Genomic DNA, 19160 nt, shown 5'->3' with positions numbered 1-19160 from the left:
TGAATTATCAACAATAAAATACATGTTACAAGTTACACTGTTTATAAGATAAGACATAGTTTCATATTCTTTATCTGAATCTGTAAAAATACTAATTTGCATAAACATCCACAGTCTATTTATATGTTATAACAGAAATGAAACACCGTCGACTGATAAATAATTAAATTATTTCAATGAACGCATGAGAAAGTTTGTTGGTTATAATTCATAAGCATAAGAAATCTGGAGTGCGGCGGTATAGCTTTTTGACAATGGAGCTTGTAATTTTTAATTCGTTTTAACAACAACGAATGGGACAGACCATGTCGTGGAGAATTATACATTGAAAAATTGTAAAGATATACAATCACGTAAACAAACAAGAGCCGTGTAACATGCTCGATTAAATACCGGCTGTACTCCGTAAATGGGTTGTTACACGCAACAAATGTATGAATGATTTGTAATTTGTTAAAAAAATGTCGAAGCAATGGTTATCGAACTTCGTATTAGCTGGTACTATTAGATTTCTATTAATGAACTCTGGATACCAAAAAGTTATTAGCGATCGTGTGGAAGTCTCTACTGCGTTAAATTCTTGGAAAAGAGGTTAGGATACTTATAAATTTTTAAAAATTTTGTATATACATACGCAACAAATTATATAAATTTAATAGCACCTTTTTAATTTGTAACAATGGTTTGTGCAAATGACGATATTCATCTTTATAAATTTATAAATTAATGGTTACCAAAGATAATATATTTATCATGATTACATTAGAAAATATTAAATATTACAAAGATTTTTACTTATTTCTAGTGACTGAAGGTGTTCATTTATACAATTTTGGCATTGATCCTTATACGGGTGATTTATTTCATGAAAGTCCTATCGGTTTATGTATTTTTGATCTCTTACAACGTCATTTACCTCGATGGACTCTGTTCTTCTTATTTATATTTACTGATTTATTGACTGCCTTACTCCTCGCATTTACAGCAAAACAATATGCAACTGAATTGGTTAGTTTACTTTCACTCTAATACTATAATTTTCATTGAGCCGAAGTAAGTTGTATTATAAAAATTATCATATTGCAGGTTTCTAAAAAGAAGGAGAAGATAGATGATGAGAATATAGAAAGTCAAAATGATGGTTCCGAGATATCTACTTCCATGATGTATGTCTCAGCAGGATATTTATTTAATCCATATATAATACTAAACTGTGTTGGACATACAACAACAGTATTTACAAATTTATTATACTCTGTAGCATTGATTTCAATGACAAGATCTTCCATATTTGGAAGCTGTTTGTCAATTTCATTATTGACATTACAAGGACTTTATCCTGTGTCACTCATGGTACCAGCAGTTATTTATATTGCTCGTTCCAAGAATACAAAACAAAAAAGAAACATTATAATTTTTACTATTATGGTATTCGCAAGCATGTTGACAGCATTACTTTGCATTTCCTATTATATCATGGGAAGTTGGTCGTTCGTTTGGAGTACAGTTGGCTTTATTTTAACAGTACCCGATTTGCGTCCGAACATAGGACTATATTGGTACTTTTTTACAGAAATGTTTGAGCATTTCAGATGGCTCTTTATTGCTTCTTTCCAAATAAACGTCAGTTTATTGTATATAGTACCGTTAGCATTGAGATTACGACACGATCCAATGCTACTAGCATTTTCCTATTTAGCAATTGCTGCTATATTTAAGTCCTATCCGTGCATAGGAGACGTTGGATTTTATATGTCTCTTTTGCCACTTTGGAAACACTTGTTTCAATGTGAGTTTTTTTCATGAATTGTATCAATTTATTTATTTGATATAAAACATGAGTTTTCAATAAAATTTGTATTTATTTCTAGATACACAACAAGGATTCATTGTAGGATGTTTCATGCTATTTTGCACAGTTTTTGCACCAACTGTTTGGTACCAGTGGATTTATTCCAGATCGGCAAATGCAAATTTCTACTTCGGAGTAACGCTGGCGTTTGCTATAGCACAAATATTTCTGTTAACAGACATTCTTTTTGCGAGTGTAAAACACGAATTTGCGATCCGTCATGGTATTAATAAAGATGTTAGCGGAAGTAAGGCAAAACTACTTTTAGAATAAAGTTGTATCTTACGAAGTTTAGCATTAAAACAGTTTATTAAAGTTGCAGAACTTGATTATTTTTGAATATCCATAAACTGTTTGCTATAGAAGGAACGCTATAGTTTATCCCGATCACAAATTTGTTCTCTTATAAACATTGATCTATATAAATTTATAAGGTATTAGATGAATAGAGTTTTGTGGAACACTAATTAACTAAATTAACTTGCAATTTGTACTTTATTTTGGTCTTTCATCATTGTTAACAAAAATAATATTAAAGATAGTTTTAATTTGATGTTACGTATTTTCTCGTCGTAGTAATCAAATTTGTTAGACGACTAGAATATCGCTAAATTTAATTATATATATATACATATATGTTTCTATTGGTTTGTTACGATTGAGTTACTGGCCGACGAGTAAAAATGTAATATCAAATTTAATATGTATGTAACAACAATATTTATCATATAATAGTCTTTTTCGTTAAATCTAATTAAAAAATGGTTAAGCTCAAATTCTTTAAATACATCTTACTATCTTGTCGTAAAAAGATAGTATGTTATATAATTAAGTTTAATACTATACGTGTAATTGCACTTTAATACTTATCAAAAACCCACAACGTCTACAATGCTACATGCATTGTTTTTATCACAATAATCCCATAAAGCTTTCCAACATTTGTCTTTGCATAGAACAGTTGGATTTCCTACTACTATTAACAAATTCTTTGCTCTTGTTACAGCAACATTGAATCTCTAAAAGAAAATGAAATATTAAAGAAACTACATTGATTATTCAAACTACTTCATTTGGATATTATATAAATTCATACCATTGCATTTGACAGGAAACCAATGTGTTCTTTACCATCATGTTTGAATGATTCAGATCTCACAGTAGTTAAAATTATAACTTCTTTCTCTTGTCCTTGGAATACTTCTACTGTTCCAACAGTTATATCCTTCAAACCATGTTCGTTTAGATACTTATAAATCATAACTTTTTGTTTTTTGAATGGCGTTATAACACCAATATTTTTTTCTTTAACTTTGGCATCCAATAATTTCTTTATGTAATATCCAACAATCGCAATTTCTTCTAAATTATAAACACTACAAAATAATGCATTTCATTTCTGTTATACATTGTACAAAAAATATTTTCTTAAATTAATTACGAACATTATAAATAATATCAAAGTACAATGTTGCAATTACCTTTTATTTTCAGTTCGTTTTTCTTTACCATCTACTGCAAGAAATAATATAGGAAATGTTTTATTTGCCATTACCGACCAGTTTAAATTTATCTTGTTTGTACTTGGCTCTTTACAACATAACAATTCATTTTCATAAAATAATTTATTGGACACATGTAAGATAGGTTCTAGACTACGGTAATTGCGAATTAATTTTGTTATGTATCGTGAATTATATTTATTGTCCACTTTTTGATATGGTTCGCATTCCATTAATCTTTCTAATAGCGACTTTCCTAAAGATATAATTAAATCTTATCGAGATGAATGATAGTGTTTAAACAAATATGAAATATACATTCGCTTACCAAGTAAGTGGTTAATTTGTTTACACCGAACAATTGGTCCCAGTTGATAAGGATCGCCAGTAATAATAATTTGAGCATTTAATGTTGCCACAGAACTCTTCTTATTTTGCGAACATGCTAGTGTAAATGGAACCAATGATTCTAATTCGGTACTTTGGCTTGCTTCGTCGATAAATATATATGAGAAATGATCGCTTCTTAAATTAAGGCTTACCAGCCTACACATCGTAAATACTATTATATAGCTATTACTAAACTAACAATATTAACAAAAAAAAAAGTCAAAAACATACCTCATACATGTCATCAACGTTACAATAACTATTTTTTTCAAAATAAAAATATCCTTAGGCAAATAAAGCACCTTATCATCAACGAAATTTGAATTAGGAACAATAGTTTTGTCAACATCTTCCCTGTACATGAAAAAAAGAAAGTAATAATATTAATTACTCATACAAACCAATTTGTAATATCTTACCAATGCATAGATGCTGCATACATCCGAAATATATCTTTAGAAGGAAGTAAAGTTATCAATCTTCTTGCAATTTCATCTGCAGCTGCATTGGAAAATGCGCATACTAGAACATTTTTGGTCCTGTGTTGGTTTCTAATCTATAAAATGATAAAAATATTGAAATAAAATATTAAACATACTCTTCAGTTATATAGATAGATACCACAGATTAGATACAGTACCACAGATTGCACTAAATGGATTATACCTGACAAATGGCTTCAACTAATGTTGTTGTTTTTCCAGTACCAGGTGGACCAAATATTACATATGGTGCAGGATGTGCTGAATTATTTAAAATATTTATCACAGCCTCTCTTTGTTCTGGATTTTTTGCTACAGTTTTTTGAACCCAATCTAAGGTACTATATAGAAAGATAATTAAATAAGAATGTAACATAAATATAAAAAGGTGAGTTATTTTAGAGAACTTACACTTGTGGTAACACATAATGGTTTGTATTTATTTTGGGATACAATAAATCAATCAAATTATATTTATCTATCATGTGTAAAATAAAATGACAATACTTTATTGTCAAATTTTGTTTGCAAAAATGAACATTGACTAAGGTTTTCGCAAGATCCATATGATTCCTAAATAATGTTTAGAAATTTGTATTACTTCTTGTAATATATTAAGTAAACATTATTTATACATATTTATACTTACTGTTTAATTTCACAAATTACATTCTTTCCTTCAATATCTATTATTGGACAATTACATGTATATGCTCCACTTATATCCTGAATTTTTACCATATCACCAATTTTTATAAACGGATCATCTTCGTCTAACTTAGGTATAGCGATAACACATTTATTTAGGGCAAGCTGCTTGAGTGACTGACTTTTTAAATTATACTCTGCCGCAAGTAACTTAAGTTCATGATCTTCCATATATAGAAAAATTTTAAATAATACCAAATAATGTTCTGGTTTTATTTTTTTCATATTTGGAAATTCATGAATAATAAGTTTTATATAATCTCTACATAATTTACTATCTTCAGGACTTTCTTTAAAATGGTTCTTTAATGCTTTTTGTAAATCAGGAGGCACTTTAAACTCTTGCAAAGGTAATAGTTGCCCAGACAAACCAAAGCTAGTGCAATGCCTAAAACGTGACAAAGTATGAAATTACGTTAACATTATAGAATAAATATTTCACTTACGTGCTTTTCCAAATGCTTGGTCTTTGGTTTTTCCGTCTGGTAATATTTGCCATGTCTAAAGAAATATTTAAATTGTACGATAGACGTATATCACGATTAAACTAATCTATTAGATAAAAAAGTACAAATTGTGACTAGACATTTAATACAGTCTAGCACACACAATCTCATATCATGCACACCACACTAAAGATAATTAAAAACTAATAAGTGTTGCTAAAACCTAAAGATTAGAGTACTAAACGTTCAAAATAATTGTCGCCCATTTCTAATAAGGAGCGTCACCGCTCAGTAAGCCGCTCAGTGAGCGGGTTTTTATACCAGCGGCGCAATCGGTGGCAAAACGTCCAAGTCTATAGTGAAAATAGTTCCTACTGTTGTCGTTAGATGGCACTACATTTTAATAAACTATACTTTATTTTTCATAAATGCATAATTGATACCATTCTTTGCTTTACAACACTATAATATAAATTCTGATAAGATTATCAATATAATTTTATACAATTCGAAACAGCATTGTTTCTAGTTACTCGCGTAATTGCTAGTGACTGGTGAAACGTAAACGCGGCATCGACAAGCATTCTTATCTTCGTAAAATGTTCTTTGGGCTGTTTGGTTTTTTTATCTTTCTTCTTTCCTCCGTGTAAATTTTGAAACAGCAGCAAGCGGCATGGCTGAGTTGCTTTTAGATCCAAACATTCGGGGTTGGGTGTTTTTGCCAATTGTTGTGATTACGTTTCTCGTAGGAATCATCCGTCATTATGTTTCGATACTACTTGCCTCGCAGAAGAAAGTCGAGGTTCATCAAGTGCAAGACAGGTAATTATTTTACACCTTGCATTTCGAAGTAATCAAATTATGTACTCCCCGCTTACGTTGTTTTAATGTTCCCCAGTCAAGTGATGATACGATCTAGATTACTTCGAGAAAATGGTCAATATATTCCGAAAATGGCATTTATCAGTAGAAGGCATTTTTTTAATAACGAAGAAACAGGGTATTTCAAAACACAAAAGCGTGCTCCCGTTGCACAGAATCCAATGACGGATCCTAACATGATGATAGATATGTTAAAAGGAAATGTAACCAATGTTTTGCCAACTGTACTCATAGGTGGATGGATCAATTGGATGTTATCTGGCTTTGTTACAAGTAAATAGATTAATTGTGAAACCACAATTTTTTGATAGGTTCTTAATCTTCTGTATCTATATTTCAGCCAAAGTGCCATTTCCTTTGACATTGCGTTTCAAACCAATGTTACAACGTGGTATAGAATTAGTTACTCTTGATGCTGCATGGGTTTCATCTGCATCTTGGTATTTCCTTAATGTGTTTGGACTGCGTTCTATTTACACCCTTGTTCTTGGAGAAAGCAATGCTGCAGATGCCTTTAGACTTCAGCAAGATCAAGTATCCGGTGCTGCTATGTCTATGCCACCAGATCCAAAAGCTGCTTTCAAATCAGAGTGGGAAGCATTGGAAATATATGAACATAATTGGGCATTACAGGGTGTCGAAGCAGACCTGATAGGATCTCAAAGGACAGATACCAATGAAAGTGCGTAAATATTCACGACGATAGACTGCGTAAAATTACGATCGTTTTTTAACTTTTATTATCGTTTGTTGTACAGGTAGCAAGTAAAAGAAACACGCTACTAGTAATTTAAGTTTTAAAAAATATTAAACAAACTAATAGTTTTAGCAAGCACAAGAAATAAGACGTTATTTATGATTTGAAATATTCTATCTCCTGTTTCATTAGTCTTCATCTATAAAATATAAACTTATTTGCACTTTTAAAGTACAAGCAGGTATTTGTATTTAATATTTATAAATTATTAAATGGTATGTACACTAAGTTGCGTAATAATAAATGTTCGTTTTACATATAACACGAATTCATTAATTTTTAATTATTTACTACATAACGAATGGAGCACGAGCATTCGCTCGTATATGGAAACAATGAATATATATACAAAATATTTATAATAGTTTATAAATACTGTATATACAAAATATTAAAAAAAATGGATAACAAATAATTTTTATTGTTATCTAGTTACTAATACCCTGGAATAAACACTTGTATATATATTAAATATAAGAGAGGTTATGTATAGTTGCGTGTATACTTAGTATTTACACGATACCTAAGATGGCTATTTTAACGATTCCATCTTGGGATACAAGTCTGTTCTACGATGATTTTCGCATGGCATATTCTCTCGAATTTGTTGCATATGATTCAAATCAATTTCCGCTAGAGCTATGTCAGTTTTATCGCTACATTGCGCTAATATTGTTCCCCACGGATCTATAACCTAGGAAAATGTCATAATTGATATAAACGATAACGTTATATAATACTACACACCGTTAATAAAATTGTTTACCATAGCATGACCCCAGCTAACTCTTTTCTTGTTGTGCGCACCAGTTTGAGCTGCAGCTACAACATAACACTGTGTTTCTATTGCCCGAGCACGTAGTATTATTTCCCAATGTGCAGCACCTGTTTGGTACGTAAACGCTGATGGGTACGTTAAAATTTGCGCTCCCATGTTCCTCAATGTAAGAGATAATTCAGGGAAGCGCATATCGTAACACTAATTTTCCGGCTAAGTATCTTTAGTTATTCATATTTGAGAAAAAAGTATTACATTTACGTATAAAGGATACAATACTAAGCGCTAATTTGCCAATCGGCGTTGTTATAGGCGGCTCAATTTTTTCTCCTGGTAAGACATAATCCGATTCCATTAATCGAACTCCCGTGTTTTTATTGTCCATGTCGAACAAATGGGCTTTACGATAAGTACCGACAATTTCGCCCTCGCTATTTATTACAACGTGAGTATTACTTATTCGGTGTTCGTTATCGGGTAACTGTAAACGCGATTACAATAAAATATTAAGTGTGAAAAGATCAATGTAAATACTGTATCTTTAAGATATCTCACCGCCTCGTGCAATCCACCTAACGATAGCCAAATCTTGTTAGTTTTTGCAATGTCTTTGTAACATGTTACAGTTGGTCCACTTAAGGGTTGCGCCATAGCTATCGTATCCTTCTTATTATCAGCTAAGTAATCGCATGCTTCGGGAAAAAATGCAATCTATCAAATATTCCAGACACTTTCATAACGAAGATCAATAACCAAGAATTAAATTAAAGTATCTCGCGTACTTACGCAAGCAGATCGAGATTTAGCTTTTGCAGCAAGCTCGCGTACAGTTTGTAAATTTTTTTCTTTATCGTTTGTCGATGTCATTTGACACACCGCAATTAACGGGTTTGCCATTGTGCTGAGGCTCATTGCAAATTGTTTTCTGAAACAGGCATATTTCCGACGAGGTAAGGAAGGGCGACAAAAAAATTTGTTCTCTTTTAAATTTTATTTGATCAAAAATTATTATATCAATCGGTGTAAATTTATAATACACATTTCTAACACTTATCGTGGAAGGACACGTAACAGTACAGTATAATTTATCTAGAATTAATACTAAAAGAAAAACTCTTTATTACAGATGGCTACAAATTAAATCACATTTACTTCGAATGGTTTATTCGATATACATCATTTTATTTACTCTTATTACCTGCAGTATCTGATGTTAGTAAAACTGATAACAAATCGCATGTTTATCACTTGTTTACTTTACAGTTTGAACATTTCAAACCCTAATATACTCGTAAATATCAAATGGTGTAAAACAGTACACGTATACTAATTTTTCGCATCTATTTTATTATGTCGTCTCCTTTTCGAAAAAGAATGTGACAATTCTTATAAATCACGAGTTACACTTATACACGAATTATACATAGTAATTGCTTTTAAGTTTGTAAGTTTACGAATCGTGTGTCACAAGTTTGCTAGGTTAGGTAGGACCTAGCTGGAATTGAAGGTGGGCTGGTCTCTCGAAGGATGCGCGCGCATCCACGTGATCGAAGTAAGACGCTCACTTTGAAATTCGCGCCCATTCAGCGATCAGTTTCCATACCGCGCAAATGTGCCTCCGTAAAAATCTCTTATAATCTTAGTCCGAATGAACAGTATCGTACGTCTAAAGTGTTACCATAACGTAGCGTTCGAATAACGTTATACTAGCAATGAAATGTTTTACTTAACGCAATTAAAATTACTCGGGGAGCGTACATATTAGTGAGAATACTGATGGCGTTCGTGAGAAAGTATTTCCACCTTCTTTTCGTACAAGTAAGTTTACTTCTATTTTACTTCTATTTTATTTCTACGTGCCTTTGATAATAATGATTCGACAATCGTCATCAAACTTTTGATTGAATCTGATAATTGCTAAGATCACCGATTCGGATAAATTCAGTAGGTAGAACTCTTTTTTTTTTTTTTTTTTTTTGGCGATGTATTTGTAAGCTCGATAGCCATAAAAAATGTTTTTAAGAAAACCTTCGAAAACGTGACGACATCGGTCGTTCAAAGTATCGTATTACGTTATTCTACCAACGAGTAGCTTTCGTTGGGTAATTGAGCATAGAAAACAAGGAACAGAAAAAGTGTCGGTGTCGTGTATTTCGCTCGAAAACATCTCGTCGCGGGGACAGGTTCGATCACGTTTCCCCGATCGTTCGGATTCCGCTATCGGGATATCCTAAACCTATAAATAATTCCGCTAATTCTTTCTTTCTTTATTCTATTTTATTAAATTGTCATAGTATATAATACACAAGTGAGACATTCATTTATTAAATTCATTCGTTAAGCAGAAATAATGCTTTTCATCGTAGAGTAATGTTACTGTTTCGTTAAAAAGTCAATAACAAAAGGGACCAGTATATGCTCCTACGGAAAACTCACAACTTACTAGCTGTGTCCGTTTAAGGACACTCAATAAATACTACCGTACTATTCGTAAATGCATCCATATCGTTGTATGGAAGAAAGAGACTGAAAGTAAATCGTACCGGAGTGGGGAAAAACTAGTATGCGAAACGCAAAAATATCACGCACTCGGATCTTTGTTTGACGAGAACAAAAATGAAAAAAAAAAAAGAAAAGAAAGAAAGAAAGAAAGAAAAAGAAAACAACATTTGAAGTATCAGTATTTAATAACGGGGGAGATTCGGAGGAAGGAGTGGGACGATGGAAAAGGGATCGAGACGTTTAGGAGTGTGGCGTTGGAGATTGAAATAACGTATCGGTATAAATTCTGTCGCGTTGTAAGCTGCGTTACAGTCGTTTGAAGTTGACGACACACGTATTTCGGGACACACACACACGCATTCACAAAAAGAAAAAGAAAAATTATTTGCCTTTAGTGGCTCGTATCGCCTTGCAAATTTCAATCCACGGATGTCCGTAGGAACTGCAAATGTCACAGACGTTAGACGAGCTTGACGATGGTTGACTAGGTTGGTGGCCAGGTGTACTCGGTGAGGATGACCCTTCTTTCTTCGGTTTACACGTGGATGACGACAGGTGTAGAAAATCGACCGAGGGCGGCAGAGAGGCTGGCGCACGTGTTTTCCGCGACGACGGCAATGTGGCCGAGTTGTACGACGATGAGGAGTTCGAGGATGGTAGAATCGAGGGCGATCGCTCGAGCGACGGAGATTTCGCTGTTTGTATTGACCTGCTCGAAGGCGACGATAGGCGCATACACCGTAGGAGGTTGAGTCAATCATTGAGCAGACCTTGAGATACGCTGATGAGCTGTTCCTTCAGAACGCGGAAGGATGGTCGCACTTCCGGGCAATGTGCCCAACATTTTCGCATTACCTGCAACAATTCGTTGACTGATTGGATAGTCGTTCGAAGATGGTACAGAGTGGTACAGTGGTATAGTCGCTGGAAGGAACCTTTTCGAATTTATTTACCGTGTCGATGGTTGTCTACTTACATTGTTCAATTTTTGGAAACATACTTGGTAACATACTTGGAAACATACAATGTACCTAGCAACACGTACGGAGGAACTATTGCCAGCTTAGATTGGCATATGGTACCGTAGATGATTCTTTTTTGAATTAAAGACTGTTTCCAAATAGCCCGGTAGATAAAGCGTTAACAACCACGACCAGAAAGAATAAAAGTATCCCCGCATAATTTGGTTTAATTTGGTTTGCCAGTGTTCAGAATCGGTCGGTACAGTCTTACAAAGTGTCTCTGTGACAAACCTCGTAAACTTCCTTGAAACAGGCTTTGGGTCTCTCTAGGATGATTCCTCGTTGAACTCTTTCTACTACTTCGGTATTCTTTAGGCGACCGTAAGGCATCTTTCCACACGTAAATACTTCCCACATGAGTACTCCGTAGGCCCAGACGTCCGATTTAGAGCTGAAGCGGGTGTAGTTCAAGACCTCTGGCGGCGCCCATTTGATTGGGAATTTGGTACCACCGCTACTGGTGTATTGGTCGTCGAGCACATACCTGGAAACGTTTCGTGTTAGAAAGGAGGGTGTTAAGAAATGGCCATTTTTTGCATCGCCTGAAAATGAAAAATTCATGCAGGATCTTTTAGTGTGTCTCCCAAGGGACAAAAAAATGTCGGAACCGGTTTCCCGAGAAACGATGGGAAAGTTGTCAAAAATACGTTCAAAGTATGAACGCGACGATAACGGAACTTACGTGTATTTTACATTTCGTCGTCCTCTTCTTCTTCGGACATCGAACCGTCTTCGAAATAAGAATTGACACGTTGAACTAAGGGACACGTTCAATCGCAGAACGTATAAAAAGTCGTTAAATATATCGAGGACAGTTCGATATCCGAAGAGGAAGACGACGAAATGTAAAATATACGAAGGTTCATACTTTGAACGTATTTTTGACAACTTTCCCATCGTTTCTCGGGAAACCGATTCCGACATTTTTTGTTCCTTGGGACTCTCTAAAAGACACTGTAAAAGATCCTGCACGAATTTTTCATTTCAAGGCGATGCCAAACAGGAGCTTTTCTCAACACCCTCCTTCGAAAGACTGGAGCAGAGGAATGGTAGTTGAACCACAAATGTAACGTTTCTCACCTCGCTAGTCCAAAGTCTGCCACCTTTACTACGTTTTCCGAGCCTACCAGGCAATTGCGCGCAGCAAGATCTCTGTGAATGTAGTTGTGCCTTTCCAAATAAGCCATTCCTTTGCAAACCTGCGATGAGAATTATGGGAATAGTCGCGGAGGGTCGGAAAATGTTCTTTGTAACGTGTATAGAGCGTCAACTTCACCTGTATGCACATGTCTAAAAGGAGACCGACGTTTGCTCCCAATGTTGCTTCGTGACGACGGAGGTAGTTGAGGAGAGATCCATGTCGCATGTACTCGGTGACGATGTATATCGGTCTATCTTTACTGCAAACGCCATACAACTGGACCAGGTTTTGGTGTTGAAGTTTCCTAGACGAAACAACTTGCTATTAGCTTATCGTTATTCGAAAGTTTCTCGTGGGGATGGGGCGTTAAAGCGATCAACTTACGTCATCACTTTAGCTTCTTCTATAAAGTCGTCTTCGGACATGGTGCCTCCTTTCATCATTTTAACAGCAACGTCTATAGAACCGCGCCATTTGCCTCTTCGCACGACTCCAAATTGCCCAGAGCCTAGCTCTTCCAATAGATGCAGCTCTGCCGGATCGATCTCCCATTTATCTGCGAATTAGATGGATTTGTCTATTTATGGGAACTGTTCTCGATGTTCGTACGATTTACCAAGGGAATTACGAACCATGACTGAGGCCAGCGGTTGGTGGTACCGGACGATCGCAAGGGCTGGTCTTCAATCGACTGGCCAATCCTCCGCTGTTGTGCCTGTGATAGTTGACCAAGTCGGGTATGGAGCCGCAGCAATGTTTCTCAGACAAATAGAATTCTCCCCTCGTGTTCTGCTTGATGTGATAGTGTTTCACGTGAGGATGGGGGCTGTAACGATACGGACGGCCTTCGATTGGAACCCTCCCAGGTAGAATAGGACGCGACGGTAGCGAAAATAAACGATACTCACACTTTAGTGTAAAGGGAAAGCGTGTAAAGTCCTTTGGTTGAAGAATTGCGAACGACGAAGCATCCTTCTTTGTCTTCTTGTTTGAGCAATGATTCCGCGCGTTGTCTGGACATATCGCCCACGTACCATCTGTAATTTCAAACACGTGCCGCGTTTCGATCACTATTCGCAACGACGATCGTTCGCGTCTCTCGGAAAGAAAATTAAACACGCGCTTACTCGTATTTCTGAAGACCCAGTAGCTCCTTTTCCTTCACGTAGTTGCTGGGAATGTAGCCGATCGATCTGAAATTGGACGAAGGACCATTTGAAAATAAGTATCACGCTCGCTAAAAGTATTCTTCTCGCGAGAGATTACCCCGCCAGGTTACTAATTAACAATTGGCGAGGTTCCGTAGAAGCCAAAGTTGCACAGATCATCGCGCATCGACGTCAGATGACGTTGCTCAAGTTTTAACGAGATCCAATTAGTAATTTACAGTAAATGGAGTTCGAAACACGTCGTCGAGGGTGACAATGCGACCGGTTTAGTGTTAACGAGTATCGTTACGACGTTCCTCGAGTCTTCGAGTCATTTTCAATTTCGCCACGAATTTACGATCGAAAATTTCACGCACGTCCGCATCGATTAAGCGCATAGCAATATCGTATCCTGTCCTAGTTCTCCTTGGCTCGTGCTTCCTTGACACCGGCCGCAACGATTTCCTTACACTCGTGTTCGCGAACCAAGGACGTATCTGTGCCTCGAGTCCTCGGCCATTCGGCGCACAACAAACACAGCCCTTGCCGCGTAATCCGCTTTTAGGCATACCAAGCAATCATTACAGTACACGAAGAGCGACCGGAGAGAACTAAGTCGTTGAAAGACATCCAGCATGCGCTGTATGCTCGGGAGCCTTAGTCGACTCCACCGTCATTCGTACCCTCATCGAAAGCCACGGTTCTTATTCTACAATGTTTAAACAAAAATACGTTTGCATGGAAGATATCCAAGGTCCAAGTCTCGAGCGCGCGAAAAGAAAGCGAAATACATAAAGTCCGAGCACATCGATCTTCTACTTTCTGATAGTTTGTGTTTTTCATAGTTTTTTTTTTTTTTTGTATAGTTTTTCTCGTCGCAAGGCTGGCACGGATAACGTCCGTAAACTCTCGATACTATTTTTCTTCGGTTTCCATCCGGTGCGTCGGGTCACCGAATGTAAACGCTGCGTTTACGTACCCGTGCTCATCTTTGACTTTCCACCAATGTTCCTGAGAATCATCCAGCACCTCGTACTCCGCGCCCTGAAATAACACAAGTTCATTTGCCTCTGGCGAACCGTGTATATCCTAGAGTTATGTTTCTCGCTATAATCTACAGGGTCGTAAAAGCTTTCGCTTCCTTGCGGACGGGTGTGCAGCGAGCTTCGACGTTCTCCAAAAAAAAAAAAAAAAAAATACAGCGCATCGGAATTCGTGTAAATCGGCGTATGTAAATTTTCTTGCGAAACTCTTTTCTTGCGGATGAAAATGACCGTAAACCTAGAGTCGATCGTTCATCGATGCCGAGAGTGGTGTCGCGTAGCTTTCAGCTTCGCGAAACGCTTTTTTTTTTTTTCCACGGGGTCCAGAAATCGAATAACGTTACATCAACCGCGGGGGCCGCAATTTCGACGTTCCGACTAACCGTGTCACCTCCCGTTCCCACGTCACTCGTGTTTGTTCCCGAGATTTCTATATTTCCCGTGTATTTCGTTCGACCCAGTTTTTCCTGTCGCGAAACGCTACCCGCGTGGGGCATCGGTGTATCATCGAACCGGATGAAATTGAGCGAAAACCCAAGAACGTTTCCGTTCGAGAGGATAGACCGGATTTCTTCGAGCAACGACGGACGTTTCGCGTTTATCGCTTTCGGCGAAAATCGTCGCGCTACGGATTTATTAACCAGCGCGTTTTCTAATCGAAAACGGAACGAAAAGGGCCATCGAGAGAGCTGGACGTACACGATTCGATTAACCAGTCGTCAGCTGCTTAATCGCTTCGAGAAATTTCGTTGGGGCCATAACGACGAAGACGGAACGGGGAAACGTTTGTAGCGATGCATTCGCGACCAAAGGTTAGTTACCGATGTGTGCATACGCGGTTCGTTTAAATTGTGACGCTGGAAAAGAAAAGCCGATCCCGTAAGAGCTCCTGCTCGTTACGCGAAGCGATCGATACCGGACCGAGTTCCGTTTCTCACGGAATATCCGATCGATCTTTTCCGACATCCGAAAATGCAACAGCCGCTAATAACGTAACAGCGTGTGTCGCGCCAAGTTCACCGCAGAATTCGCATAATTTGGATATCGACGCGCGTACGTGTACGAGGAAGCGCGCGGGTATGCATAGCAAAAGCTGTAAAACGTCGCGCGGTTGATTTAGCCGTTGATAAAGCGCCATATGGCGTCGATGGCCATGTCCGAGTGTTAATGGGATCTGGAAGCGGTTTCTCCGCATATTAGAGGATAACCGGTATATCCACAGAATTCCAGCGATGCTCGCGCGAGACTCGGTGATAATGCGATCGGCGCGGGACGTTATCGAGACCGTTATCCGACCACAGGAATCGCTCGTGCGAAAGGTTGATCGTCGACGCGATTGTAACTTCGAACGCGTCGGGAAAACGTAACGCGTCGCGGTAGGTCGTTTCCTAGCTTTCGTCGACGTTAGAAAATGAAGTCGCGCGATCGGTCACGACGGAACGTTTTCCAAACGGTAGATGTTGCAGATGTAGTCGAGATAAAATTTAGGGGAATCTAGGTTGACGAGCTGGGATTGAATTTCACTTACCTTTTCGAGAGACAGATCGCCTCCTTCGATCGCTCGAAAAGGGTACAGGGCTACCACGACCTTCGTTCTCATCATTATTTTGTCCTAAAACATTGCCGTTTTGCGTACACTTGATTAACACACACACACACACACACACACATACCGATTTCATTGATGGAATCGACTTAAAGATAACTTTTGCGAACAAATTCGTCGGTTTACCTTTGTTTTAGAAGACGGGGTACCGGGCGTGCCCCCTGGCATTATCGGAGTCGAGGGGGTCCCTGAAAAATGAAAAATCATGATATGTTAACGATCGTCGGTTATCGGGTCGTACGTGTTTTAGAATTTTATATTTAATTTCCTCTCTCGGTTTCGTATGCGCGAGCTCGACGAATAGAAGAAGAATATTTATGGAAATTATTACGAGCCGGACTCGTGAAATTGAATCGTTGGTTTTTATGTTTGAAAAGGTAACCCCGCTCTCGGGTTTTCCACGAAGGAAGGAGCGCTTCGTATTTTTATTACGATAATCGGTGCGTATGCCGCGGAGAGGATGCTCTGAAGAAGAAACCTCGTGACTTACATTTTAACGAGCTTACGTTCGTTGCGATTTTTTTAACGAATACTAACGAACCCTTGTAGTTCATCGCGAAAAGTAATCCAAGAACCGAGATAACTTTTTCGAGGAATTGGCCGCGAGAGCTGGTACGCGAGCGGAACGTAGACATTTTTGCGAACACGATTATTTTTCCATCGTTTCCGTTACTTTCCAGGGAGCCAATACCAACGAAACAACGCCGAAGTAATTTCGCCCGTCACGCACATTTTCGCGATAAATTCCGAGCGGTACGTCGGCCACAATTTTGGTTTTTAATTAAACAGAATTATCGATACCGAGCAAGTTATAAATTCGAAACGAACGGGAATTAAAACGGATTTTCTTATCGAGCGTTACCAATTAACTGCCTCCTCTGTTCTGGTAATTAAACAAGAATAATAATAAGTTATCGTTTAAGTTATCGTACAAGTTATCGTCGCAAATTTCAAAACTAGGCTCTTGGAAAAGAATGGACCCCTTCGGTTCGCAGTCCGCTCGCCAAACGTTCCCGTGACGTTGTTCGTCCTTAACGAGAAACGAAGATTGCGAATCAACCGAAATTGCACAACTAATTATAGCACCGCGAGTCGCGCGAAGCGAGATTCCATCTAAGGGAGGAAGTTAATTGTTGGCTGGCCAATATTAGGAGGTTCGTACCAGCGATACTAGTATTTGTTCCATTTCGAGTAGAATGGTTCGAGGAGGCTCCTCCGCCGAAGATGATCCACAAACTTGTTTATAAAAGTATATCTTCGGTTTAACAATGACAGTAGCGGAATAAGGTATTCCCGATGCTTTTCGTCGCGGACGTTTGAAGTTGGTTTCCCGATAAGAGTCGCCAGCCAGAGAATGCATTTGAAAGACGCGAAATCGCGAGCGTGCACGGGACTATTTGTCGACTAAATATTATCGCGTCTCGCGAAGCGAACGATTTACCTTGACGTCAGCGGCATCGCGACGGATGCCTCGCAAATATATCGTCGCGCAGGAGGATCCCTCAGTGGTACGGCATTTTTCCTTTCGTGTCGTTATCCTTCCTTGACAAGCGCGTCGCGACAATGGAAACTCTAAAAGGGAACGCAAACTCTGCTGTTGCGAGACTTTATCGGCGATCGCGCGTCGCGGAACGTTCACCTGACCGTTAACCAGGCGAACGAAACACCGTTCGCAGAGTTACGATCGCGATACTTTTCTATCGCGGATTGGTAGCTCGAAACCCTCGAAGATTGCTTCGGTAGAACTCGATGCAAATTTTCGAGGGCTGGAGAAACTTATGAAAGCGGTTAGAAGGACTGTTCTTAGGAGGTTCTTGATATTTTCTATTTCGATCGAGACCTTCCCTTTAACAGGGGCGTTAACCCTTTCGGTACGGCAGTGTAAGAAGGAAACGTGTTTTGCGGTAAACGTAAAAAAATTCGTAGAAATTTCGAGCGTGATTGACACTGAACTTCTGTAAAGGATACTATAGAAAGTATAGTATTGTCTGGAAATCCATATTCGCTATCCCCATCTTTTTGTTCGAAGTCGCCCGTCGACTGAGAAGATCGAGTCGAAATCGAAAAGAATTCGATTTTACTAGTGCTAAAATGAGAAAGCTTGTTGCGTTCTATCCCTCTCCGAAGAATAGCACAACTTGACAAAGTTAAGCCGAATAGCATACCTCCTTCGAAACAAGCAACTCCCCGTAGTACCGAAAGGGTTAAAATTGTTCGCGTGGCATTCGTCGAACGCTGATGTTTCGATACTCGAACAAACCCACGGTGTGGACAGGTTGGCGTTTGCTCGTGGCGCGTTGGAACAGGCCAACGAATCCTGTTCCGTAAACGGGAACGTCGCAGCTCGTATTTTATTCCTGGCTGTTTCCGTAACGTCCAATTTACATTAATACGCGGCTCCCGCTGGAAATAATGTTCCCTTTCTTTCGTTCGCGGCAACATCCGATTCTTTGTGTTCTCAATTAACGGCAACGGCGTAACGAGCGAACAACGTCGAAGCTCGTTAGTCCCAACGATTCGTCGATGAAATACATTTTATTCAGCGGTGTCGCTCCGCGGATAAGCTGTCGGTTTGAATTTTACGCAGACCGCGGAAATTGACGTGGATTCGTCGTCGAATCAAACGTTGACGTAACCGCGACGACACTCGTGACATCGTGATGGAACTAGCAAGATCTCGTGCGAATCATAGCCTATAGTTTGATACGACTAAACGAGTAGAATCCGAATGGAAACCGAAAGAAAGAACCCGCTTTCTCGAAAACAATGTCCCACCACCAGCTACCAAACACGCTGTTACATGCATGGTTGCACCTTTAATAGCGAAACGTTCGGAGTAACTTTGTTTTTTTTCAAAATCACTCAAATCAATTCCTCTGCTATCTATCCGTGGCGATCGGT

General features: G+C 38.2%; 5 protein-coding genes and 1 long non-coding RNA gene across 9 annotated transcripts in view; 3 read left to right on the top strand and 3 right to left on the bottom strand.

Annotated features, from left to right (window-relative positions):
• The first annotated feature begins 97 nt into the window (after window positions 1-97).
• Window positions 98-2176, top strand: LOC128888461 (phosphatidylinositol glycan anchor biosynthesis class U protein). The gene is made up of 4 exons (XM_054145334.1): window positions 98-591; window positions 806-1008; window positions 1087-1789; window positions 1872-2176. Exons 1-4 carry the CDS (start codon window positions 462-464, stop codon window positions 2123-2125), a joined length of 1290 nt encoding a protein of 429 aa, XP_054001309.1. The 5' UTR covers window positions 98-461; the 3' UTR covers window positions 2126-2176.
• A 152-nt stretch (window positions 2177-2328) lies between these two features.
• Window positions 2329-5662, bottom strand: LOC128888457 (putative helicase mov-10-B.1). Its single transcript, XM_054145329.1, has 10 exons — window positions 5381-5662; window positions 4876-5322; window positions 4638-4799; window positions 4411-4567; window positions 4164-4300; window positions 3976-4098; window positions 3683-3900; window positions 3334-3610; window positions 2949-3228; window positions 2329-2871 (listed from the first exon to the last, which is right to left on the bottom strand). Exons 1-10 carry the CDS (start codon window positions 5431-5433, stop codon window positions 2722-2724), a joined length of 2004 nt encoding a protein of 667 aa, XP_054001304.1. The 5' UTR covers window positions 5434-5662; the 3' UTR covers window positions 2329-2721.
• A 265-nt stretch (window positions 5663-5927) lies between these two features.
• On the top strand, window positions 5928-7317 carry LOC128888466 (ER membrane protein complex subunit 3). The gene is made up of 4 exons (XM_054145340.1): window positions 5928-6202; window positions 6279-6535; window positions 6603-6944; window positions 7021-7317. Exons 1-4 carry the CDS (start codon window positions 6054-6056, stop codon window positions 7029-7031), a joined length of 759 nt encoding a protein of 252 aa, XP_054001315.1. The 5' UTR covers window positions 5928-6053; the 3' UTR covers window positions 7032-7317.
• Window positions 7318-7372: 55 nt separating this feature from the next.
• On the bottom strand, window positions 7373-11021 carry LOC128888465 (deaminated glutathione amidase). The gene is made up of 6 exons (XM_054145339.1): window positions 8996-11021; window positions 8584-8722; window positions 8353-8508; window positions 8072-8278; window positions 7786-7998; window positions 7373-7713 (listed from the first exon to the last, which is right to left on the bottom strand). The coding sequence occupies exons 1-6, from the start codon at window positions 9034-9036 to the stop codon at window positions 7552-7554; spliced, it is 918 nt and encodes a 305-aa protein (XP_054001314.1). The 5' UTR covers window positions 9037-11021; the 3' UTR covers window positions 7373-7551.
• The window catches only part of LOC128888479 (uncharacterized), a 92650-nt gene continuing 82099 nt past the window's right edge, over window positions 8610-19160 (top strand). Inside the window, exon 1 of the long non-coding RNA XR_008460264.1 lies at window positions 8610-8747. This is a non-coding gene — a long non-coding RNA (uncharacterized LOC128888479). The remainder of the gene's footprint in view (window positions 8748-19160) is intronic.
• The window catches only part of LOC128888455 (tyrosine-protein kinase Btk29A), a 145393-nt gene continuing 135125 nt past the window's right edge, over window positions 8893-19160 (bottom strand). For all 4 annotated transcript variants that reach the window (XM_054145325.1, XM_054145326.1, XM_054145327.1 and 1 more), the window contains 11 exons: window positions 16386-16447; window positions 16182-16265; window positions 14590-14654; window positions 13590-13655; window positions 13371-13499; window positions 13095-13288; window positions 12847-13018; window positions 12598-12766; window positions 12402-12520; window positions 11553-11805; window positions 8893-11154 (listed from right to left, as the gene is read on the bottom strand). In XM_054145325.1, coding sequence (XP_054001300.1) covers window positions 11053-11154; window positions 11553-11805; window positions 12402-12520; window positions 12598-12766; window positions 12847-13018; window positions 13095-13288; window positions 13371-13499; window positions 13590-13655; window positions 14590-14654; window positions 16182-16265; window positions 16386-16447 — 1415 coding nt within the window. In that variant the 3' untranslated portion in view covers window positions 8893-11052. The remainder of the gene's footprint in view (window positions 11155-11552; window positions 11806-12401; window positions 12521-12597; window positions 12767-12846; window positions 13019-13094; window positions 13289-13370; window positions 13500-13589; window positions 13656-14589; window positions 14655-16181; window positions 16266-16385; window positions 16448-19160) is intronic.

This window comes from Hylaeus anthracinus, unplaced genomic scaffold (genome assembly GCF_026225885.1).
Source record: "Hylaeus anthracinus isolate JK02 unplaced genomic scaffold, UHH_iyHylAnth1.0_haploid 11994, whole genome shotgun sequence".
NCBI classification, from domain to species: domain Eukaryota; kingdom Metazoa; phylum Arthropoda; class Insecta; order Hymenoptera; family Colletidae; genus Hylaeus; species Hylaeus anthracinus.
Note: the sequence above shows the minus strand (reverse complement) of the source record. Positions and strands in the feature narration are given on the sequence as shown.